We start from the raw sequence: 9,728 nt of genomic DNA, 5'->3' as shown, positions 1-9,728 counted from the left end.
AAAAAAAAAAAAAAAAAAAAAAAGGAACATTCAAAAAATTTCGTCAACCTTTTTCCCCGTTTTTGAACGCAACGGATAATAACAACTGGGCGTGAAAAAAAAAAAAAAAAAAGCAGCTGTGCAGACCCCCCACCTACTTCCTAAAGCGTGGCGATCTGCAGAACGTGCGTGGCCTCGGCACGTTTATCCGTCTTCAGCTGTTGGCATTTTTGGCGGCCCAGATAAAATCCTCCACGCTGATCCGATCGTTCGGTTCTCGTCCTACGGAGAGGGGGCACAACATGATACATGTGCAGTTGACTCTTACGCGAATTATTTATTTTATTCTCACATTATTTTTTCTCGTATTATTTTTCATTTATTCTCATGTTCACGTTTTTGCGAGCCGCTTGGCCCCTCTTCCGCTAACCTGCACATGCGAGGACCCTCCTGACGTGCCGAGCCACTGCGTCTCTGCACAAGTTCGAAACGCACAGAGGAGTGAGCTTCCCCTTGCGACTCAAAACGCATTTTCTAAAAAAGTTTTGCAACTCCACGGAGAGGACGAAGTTGTCCTCATGAACGTTACACCGCTGCAGGCAGCTCTGGACCAGTTTGAGCACATCACTGTCCCTCCAGAGGTGGAACTCTTTCGTGCAGTACACATGTCTTAGACGATGCTGAAGCAGCAAATTAGCATCTACATTAGTAAGGTCCGTTGTTGTTGCAATGATTAAAATTTTCCCACCAGTCCTTCTGTCCAATCCCCATTTGTTCTGGAAGTGAATTTTGTCGAGGTGTTGATAGAAGCACAATTTTACTCTCTGCATGAATTTACTTATTCCATGGGATGAATACCCCTTGCTGTTGTAACATATATTTTCAATCCCCTCAAACAAAATTATGCATGGTCCTACCCTAACTTGTGCATAAACAAAAATATCATTTAAAAATTTTTCCGACTCTCCCATTACCTTGTTGAATAAATTTGAACAGTTTATCACAAGGGAGGTACAGTTGCATTCGTTAATTATTTTTTGCGCCAGGAATGTTTTTCCTGACCCGCTTTTTCCATAAAGCAATATGCCCGTGGGGGGTTCTGCATGACCATTCTTACAGGTCGACATGAAGAAGCGCACCACCTCTTCCCGTACCTTGCTTACAAGTTCCTCCTCTGCTATGACGTTGTCCAATCCATGAGCCTCTCCAATGTGAGGCACTTTCTTCCAGCCACCACGCTTCTCCCCTTTGTATAACTCAATCTCGTGCGTGCGGATAACCGCGTGTGATGACTCGCTATGCAGATTCAACGTCTTGTGGAAGAAGTTGCTCTCAGCCGGTACCCCACCATGGGGGCCATCACCACCCCTGGACTTTTCCAACTGATTGAGCAGTTCGCTTCTTCCCACAAACCCATTGCGCACCACTTCTCCTCCTGGCCTCATCGCATGAACAAATCTCTCTCGACATTCATCTCTGCAGAGCTTCCCCAAGTCCGCTTTGCTAAAGCTGGTAGTAACTTCTGCAACTTGTTGGAGGTCCCCCTTGTAACACTTCACTCCTTTCTGTTTAAACAGGTGGGCCAGGTACTGGCGTCTTTGCGCCTCGCGAAGGAATGGGGGAAGCTCGAAGGTGGGGAATTCAAACGTGGCGCAATTGGATAAGAACTCGCTGAAGGGGTTTACGCCATGAGGACCTGTTGCCCCTCCTACCACTCCTCCTGTGTGTCTCCCCCCCTCAGGACCTAAAACAAATGCATGAACATTTAAATTCAGCTCCTTCCAAAGGTACACATATTTGAGAAGCACCTGAACGATGCAACTTTTTCTAAGGGGGGGCATTTGCATATCGTTGAGTTTGTTCAAATTTTTTATTAACAAGAAGGAGTGACCCCCGTTGAACAGGTTCAGTCCCCTCGTTCGTTTATCCATTTGCTCCTTAGCCACTCGGGGAGAACACTTCCTTGGTCCCTCCCCCCTCCGTGTAAGCCGCTTCCTACGTCGACTGGACTCTACCAAAATGGACACCCGCCTGAGCAACTGCTTTTGCGAAACGAATTGTTTTACGAGAGCTATTCGGGTAACGGCTAGCAAAATATACTCGAGGTTTTCATTGCAAGGGTCTATGTCTTGGAGGCACCCCCTCCGCTGCGTCAGTCCTCTCACTGCTTCTTCCTTTTGTATAATTTGGCTCAAATTGGGGTACATTATTTTGTTCACGTATGGCCTGCGTTTTCGTGCACCACTACGCGCGCTGCTCTTGCCGCTGCTCTCCACACCTGAGTCTGCCCAGTTAAGGGTCCCCATCGAATGGACTGCATACCTGCAGTCACTCACGATTGGGCATCGCCCACACTGATCAATATCAACAACGTAAACACGATCACTGGCGTAAGTAAAAGGAAAGGACAGAAACAGGTCTGCTAAAAACTTTTCCTTCTCGCTCCCTTTTTTTCCAAGGAAAAAATACAAATTAGTGTTCATATGATTTGTAACTTTTTTTTTGAAGAACAAGTTCCACAACTCTACATCCAATATATGAAAATTTTTTATTGTGAGAAAATTTATTAGCTGTTTCGCCAGACGCTTGTACACAGGGCCGCTCTTTCGTAGGAACCTCCGTAGCCATACGTTTGACACACGTCGGTAGTACTTGGCCCTGGCGACGGCGTTGAACAGGTACTCCTCCGCTAGGCCCTCTTTAACCGCTCTACCCCCTTTAGCCGCCTTAACGCGACCGTCATGGTTGCCCTTCCCCTGGGCTGCCCCCAGTTCCGCTGGACAACCGCCGTCTACAAACACTCTTGGCTTAAACCTGCGTCTGCTCCTTCTCTCCAAGCATTTTGCCTCCGCCATGTGCATTTCATATTTGCGAAAACGTTTGTTCACAATGTGGAACTCTCCTCCTATGGTGTTAGCCCTCATGGAAGAAGCATCTCCCGAGTCTTCATCCCTCCACTCACATATTCCTCTTCGCTTCTCGGCGCGTTCATCTCTCCGTAGGTACTCCACCACATTCAGGTGACACTCAGCAGAGGACAAGTTTTTTACCCATTTGTACTTTATAGCTTTTTTCAAAACAGTCCTTTCGTACTCATTTGATGAAGCTCCCCTCGAACTTCCCTCCGCGTCCCATTCTCTTCGCAGGTACGAGAAGGTCCTATTGCTGTTGCACTGAACACATAGGTTTTCTAACGGCGGCTTGTCGTTTGGAGAGTTCCTCATTTGTATCACTCTATGTGTTAATTAACTTCACTGACGTCGTTAGTGGTGAGCCGGACGTGGGGGCCGAGGCAGTTTTTTTTTTTCTTTCCTTCCTTATAAAAACACATGCCCACAAGTGTAAAATGGATCAATTTGGCCAAAAACAAAACCCACGCACAAAAAAGGGGGGTTTATAGCGTCAGCTAAAAAAAAAGAAGAAGAAGAAGAAACCTATTGCAAGCTGCATACAATTCACACCTTCCCCCTGCGTTTTGTTCCACCAACAAGGATCATTCCGTGTATGTGCACCGGAAGGGCCGAACTTTCATACGCGCCTGCTTCCTTTTTTTTTTTTTTTTTTGCGGGGTTGAAAAAAGGAAGAGAGAAAAAATCACCTGACCAAGGGAAAAAAACTTTCTTACAACTGTACGGTCAACTTTGTGCAGAAAAAAAAAAAAAAAAAAAAAAATTAATGAGTGACCGAAGCGCATTTGCATGAATGGGCATATAACGATATAACCTACGGAGGGGAAAGGCCCAGGAGATAAGCAAACAAAACACTATATATCAAGTGAACAAAAAAAAAGAAGCGAATTGAAGCGACGCTAAACGAAACCAACGCGATGAAGTAAGGAGAGAGGTATCCCCCCGAGTGAAATGAAAAAATGCAAAGAAGGTTGTTGTGCATGGGGAAAGGTTTAAACACCACTGTGACATGACGCGTTACACTCAAATGGCGAAATAGGAACACTAGGAAGTGGAGGGAGGAGGAAAAAAAAAAAAGAAAAAAAGGTCCACGAACAAGACGAAGCTACAGTTCAAATCAACACTGACCCATAAACCTGCGAGTGCCCCTTGTTGTGTCCACACCACTCACAACCGTAGCCAATCATGAGAAAAAAAAAAAAGACGTTGCGCCGAAATGTTAGGCAGATTGAAGACCACCTCAAAAAAATTGAACAGGAATGTAGTCAGCTAAGCAAACACATTAGGAAAGTTGAAGAGGAGAGGAAGGAATTTGTAATAACCACTGCTTTATTAAAAAAGTACCACTCTTATGTGGACAGTAGTTTGATGAATGGCGTCTCCATTTTTTCCTCTAGCAGTGTCTTTGTGAAGAGTTGTGGGATTCTTTTTTCATGGAAGACAATTTTGGAGGACCCCGACAATGACACTGAGGACGCATGTTGCAGTGGCTATGCGGAGAGGCGTCATTCGGACTACGCCATGGGAGGGTCTCATATGATCGTGGAGGGAGCACTTCACAGGAGGAACAAACTTCTTTGGAGGGAAGCGGCCTGGGGTTCCTCCCCCCCAGAGGTCGGCTACGCTGATAGTTGTAGTTCCTCATTTGGCCATAACCGAGTGTCCAGGAAGAAGGTGAAATGCGGGGCGGCATCTTTTCCCCCTGACGGCACGAGTTGGAGCGACCGTTCGGGTGGCGCGCATGGTTGCATCAGCGGTCACGACAGCGGTCGGAGCAGCGGTCAGAGTAGTGCTGACAACAGTGGTGAGTTGTGGCGCGACTGGGGAAACGTGGGAAGGAAGGAAAAAAGTTTGAAAAAAAAAAACTCCGCAGTGAGGCCAAACAGATCGTACTACTCTGGTGAGCAGGGCAACACCCACAAACACAGACTCCTCGACTCTTTTGAAGAGCGCAAAAAAGGAGGAAGCAAAGAGGAGGACACTGTGCAACACGACAAGCGTGATGAGAGGAACGTGCCTAACCAGTTGAGTCACTTTACTCATGCACTTGGAAATGTAGGTAAAGGAAAATGTGGGAAATTTTCTGCGTCCCCCTTGCACCCAGGGGAGGGTGATCAGCGCATGCCCCGTCTCGGTTCACACAGCGAAAAGGATAGCCATGGCGATGGCGAAAACGATGAGGACGCAAGACAACACTACAAAAGTGATGCCCACTCCTACGTGGATATGATCAGGACGGGAAAAGTCTTCTCCTTGTTTATGAACAGAACTCAGAACAAACACAGCAACCCCTTTTACCATTTTGTGCACCGTGTAAGGAAAATTCTCTTCCTCAGCGAAAAGGAGGGAGATCAAAACGGAAGGTGCGCAAGTGATAAAGAGAAAAACGAACTCATGAGTTCGTTAAAATTTACATGCTTAGTGAAGTCCAAAAAATTTGTAATGTACGCATGTGTGTGTCCACACTGCGAAAAAAAATTTTACCTTTTGCTGAAGAAGAGCGCAAGGAAGAAAATCATGCCCAGGGTTTTATCCCCCTCCCAATTTGCCTCAATAATTACCCTCTTGAGAGGAGAGCAGTGGAGCGCTGGAGGAGAAGGGGGGATGGCCACGTCCACGGGGGGAAAGGAGGACATCCCCCACCTGGACAATCAATCGGTTGAATATATTTGCGACTCCGTGATGGCCCCCCACGAAAGTGGCGAGAACAGCGGCGAGCACTTTTGCAACTGCTATGTGGGGATGGACGACGGAGGAGGCGAAGGCCTGTTTGGGGACGCCAACGTGTTGGCCTATCTGTGAGAGAGAGGAAAAGGTGTAGACAGGAGTAAAAGGCCAGTGCCCTGTTTGCCAAATTTGTGCTAGCCACGCTGCTAGCTACGATGGCCGCTTATTGTGTAAGCCCTTGACAAGCCCTTAAAAAAAAAAAAAAAACAAGCAGTTTTTACCCCAATGTTACCTACCACGCATTTTTTTTTTTTTTTTTTTTTTTTTTTTTTTTTTTTTTTGTTACAATTTGTATTTACTGATCGTGTAGCATACCGATTTGCTCATTTTTTTTTTTTTTTTTGTGTATGTGTGTATGTACATATGTTGTTGCTACCCCCTCGTTAGACAGGACAGACTGATCTGCAATGCAGCCAAAAATTTCTCAATGCGCCCTGCACGTTTGTCTAAATTTCCTCCCCCGTTACTCATTTGGCCCAGTGGGGACGATCTCATTGAAGGCACTTTGCACTTTTTCGCAACATATGGTCGATTAAGCAATTTGTGTCTTGTGGAAAAAAAGAAAAAGTCTGTGCCTCTCTTCAGTAGAACGTTACGCGGGTATCTTTCACCATGACCATAAAGGATAGGTCATTTTTTTTTTTTATTGACTTGGTGACAACTGGCCCCTTTTTTATCGCTACGATTAGCAGCTCATAAAACCATTTTTTTTTTTTTTTGTCTAACGTCCCTCCGTGGCAACCCTGCCAGGGCTCACTTACAGTTGCTTCTTTTTTTTTTTTTCCGGACAAAACTGGTTGAAGAGTGGAGCAAGTTGCGTGTTCTCCCGTGTCCTGCCCTCCTCCCCCGCCCACAAAAAAAACACACAACGAAACGAAACGCAGCACGTTCCGTTCAACATGTGCGCTCCCAATGGAAACGTCCAAGCTGAAGCTCTTTCTCTTCTCCCTACTCGTGTGGTAACTCATGCAGGGGGAGAGTCGCATGGGCGCATTTCCCGTGTGACACTCTCTCCGGCCAGCCTATCACGAATAAAGCTTGCTGTGCACACTCGTGTAGATGAGAGAGGAGAGATGAGAAAGAGGGTCGATAACAATTCTCTTCATAAAGAGTGGCGCCCTCCTACTACGGGGAAAGCACCATGTTGTGGTGTCTCACTCACACAGACCATTTGAGCTGACCACATTTGCCCCCTCATCATGCATTCCCCCCCCCCCGTGCAGTCTCTTCGTGAAGCTCACCTTCTACAAACGAGTTCGATACACCTTTTACCAAAACTATGTAGAGCAAAAGCTGTCCCTGTACTCGGAGGTACACAAACCCCTCTGTGGATCCGCTTGACCTGCTGCTTCCAGGCGAAGCACCACTCTGTGTTACAATATGCAAACAAACGGATGGTGCCTCTTCACTTTTTCCACCTCCACAGGAATCCTTTTACTTCTCCTTCTATGACGACATTGTGAACGCGGAGACCTACCTGGAGGGCATCAAGCTGCTCATGTACCTTTGCACAATTGGGGAGACGCCTCCTCCCCCCTCCCGTCTAGTGTGTTTTTCTCCCTGTTCACACATCACTACCTCAGCGGTCATCACGCACTGTACTCACCCCTCTCGCCGCCTTCCCCTTTAAGACACGATGACAGAAGCGAGTACCCCAACACGATTAATGCCATTCGGCGCTTCAACATATACCCCGGTGGGTAGAAAAATTCGTGCAGGGCCTCCCCCACTTATATGGAAGTGGTTCCTTTTTATACACTCTCTCTCTGTCTCTACTATCCTCTCACCATGCACACAAATGAAAGCTTCCCTCATGCAGACCACGACTCCCCCTCCCCTTTTATCTACCCTCAGAAATTATCCTTGGAACCGTCTGGAGGGCGTTTAATTTGAAGGAGAGGTTTTTAACTCCTTTCAATTTTTACGTCTATGCAGGTATGTCCTCGAGGAGGATAAATAAGAGGCAACATGATGTTCCTCATTTCGTTCCCGTCGTATGTGAAACGAATGTAGTTGCTTCATCGCACATCATCGTGGCGTGGCGTAGCGTAAATCATAACTGTTCTGTTCTGTTTTTTTTTTTTTTTTTTTTTTTCCTTTCAGTTTTGCTTTCCCAGGCTGCCAGCGTCAGCACCTTATTCTTTTTCGCCGTTTATTTGGGTAAAAAGGGGGGACTCTCCCCCCAAAGAAGTAACTTTTCCTTTTGTGCTCCTCCTGATCAGCTGCTGCTGCTACTGCTACTGCTGCTCCACCACTGCTCTGCCCCCTTTTGTCCATTCCCCTTCTCAGGACGCTCCTACATTTCGGGGGTCATTTTTTTGATGCTGTTTTTTTCCTGCTACAGGGAAAAGTTCATCATGCGATTGTCAGGTGGGTTTTTAAAGTGCCCCTCCTCTGTCCTCCTGCACAAAGGGGAGGTAGCGGTGCGGTGCCGTGCTATGCCCTGCCGTTGCGTTAGACAGTGCCCCTCTGTTCTCTCCGCTTCTACCATTGTAGGCGCGCCAACCTAATGCTTTTCCTCCCGCCTTCATCCACTCCTCTGTAGCGTTTCCACTGAGAGAAAACTTCTCCTTAGTCTACATGTGGTGCAACATCTTACTCATTTACACGATTTTGCGCGAGAGCAAGGTGACAAAAAAAAAAAAAAAAAAAAAAAAAAAAAAAAAAAAAAAAAAAAAAAAAAAAAAAGAAACAAACAAACAAAAAAAAAAAAAATCGCGGACCGAAATAGAAATAGGCGGGTTTACCCCACCTTATGGCTGTCTCTACGTACCATACGGAGATAATCCTAATTGACTTCTTTCCCTCCATTGATGCCATCACCGCTTTTACATCGAACCCCCCCCCATACACACACCTACGCGCAGAAGAGACGTACCGCCTACCTCGTCTGCCTCTTCCTGTCGTCGTTCCTTTTTTTCATCACGTGGCAATTTTCCGTTTTCGTGACGCTGACCCATGTGGTGGCTCTGTTCGGACTAGACCTACTAGGATTTGATATTCAGAAGGAGTTACACAGCATCCTTGTCACATTATCCTGCTCCTACACATGTTCCCTCCTGGTGACCTTCTTCCCTCGTTATTTGATGTGCACCTACCTGCCATTCGTATTGGCTTCGCTCATTATCACGAATGCGATTTACCCACGGCGAGGTGGCAATGCCCATGATGGAAGACGTGAACCCGTTTCTAACCTAAAGGATGTTGCCCCGTGTCAGATCGACCCCTCTTGCACATCTCCCCTGCAGTTCTTCCCCCACTTACGAACCAAAGTAGGGTTCATTCTACAGAAGGGGTTCACATCTATAATGATTTTCCTGCTTCTTCGACTCACCATGGTTGGAATGGAGAAGGATGACTCACATGTTATGTCTCTTTTAAAAGTGCGTCTGCATCTAAGTAGCCACAACTTCGATAGCATGATCTATAGTTTGGGTTCAGAATTCAATCCTTTTACTAAATATATGTTTAACATGATAAAGGAGACTTCGCTGTACGATTACTTCATATTTTTTAATTTGATTCTGCTACTCTACGTGGTGAACTATGTTATACATATTTGGCGAGCTAGACGAGGGAGGAATGCCAAAGGGGGGCGAAGCGATAAAAGGGAGAAAAAAGATGAACAAGGAGGGAGCGATAAATTGGCTAGCTACGACAAAGGGGTAGATGTCCGTTTCGAAATTTTCCATGCACAGTTTCTTTACCTCATCATCCAATTCATATTTTTCGCCTTCCTCATGTTGATAATTTCTCGCTTGCGTGTCCTGGCCCTACCCCTCATGTGTTTGCTTAGTAGTCTAGTGGGGTCTCCACACTTGCTTGGGGACATCTACAGAGTCACAAGGGAAAATTTGTTCCACCTCGGGTATGGCAGACGCGTATTCTGCGCGCTGATCATGGTGGTCACCCCACGCATGCCCGATGCAGCGCCTATCCTGTCGGCGGATGAGCGATACACGGATGAGCGGCACACGCATGAGCGACACACCGTTTCCCCCCCCCCCGCAGGGCCAGCAAGAAGAACCTATCCCGTCTGGTCATCCAGGCGATCTGCCTCCTCGAGTGCGCGTACCCATTTGCAAAATACTTCCCGACCTACGAATACGTCAA

At 46.7% G+C, this 9,728-nt stretch overlaps 2 protein-coding genes across 2 annotated transcripts; one reads left to right on the top strand and one right to left on the bottom strand.

Moving 5' to 3' along the window:
• Positions 1-193: 193 nt before the first annotated feature.
• Positions 194-3,203, bottom strand: AK88_05394 (uncharacterized protein; the record flags this gene model as incomplete). Its single annotated transcript, XM_012482996.1, has 2 exons — positions 194-261; positions 410-3,203. 2 exons carry the CDS (start codon positions 3,201-3,203, stop codon positions 194-196), a joined length of 2,862 nt encoding a protein of 953 aa, XP_012338419.1.
• Positions 3,204-4,073: 870 nt separating this feature from the next.
• AK88_05393 (uncharacterized protein) lies at positions 4,074-9,680 on the top strand (the record flags this gene model as incomplete). Its single annotated transcript, XM_012482995.1, has 10 exons — positions 4,074-5,686; positions 6,839-6,926; positions 7,042-7,115; positions 7,247-7,311; positions 7,470-7,550; positions 7,719-7,775; positions 7,905-7,985; positions 8,161-8,243; positions 8,483-9,483; positions 9,627-9,680. Coding segments are annotated over 10 exons (3,195 nt in total), but the record flags the coding sequence as incomplete, so codon positions are not given.
• Between the last annotated feature and the right edge of the window lie 48 nt (positions 9,681-9,728).

This window comes from Plasmodium fragile, assembly GCF_000956335.1.
Source record: "Plasmodium fragile strain nilgiri unplaced genomic scaffold supercont1.126, whole genome shotgun sequence".
Taxonomy (NCBI): domain Eukaryota; phylum Apicomplexa; class Aconoidasida; order Haemosporida; family Plasmodiidae; genus Plasmodium; species Plasmodium fragile.
This window is presented reverse-complemented; position numbering and strand designations above follow the sequence as displayed.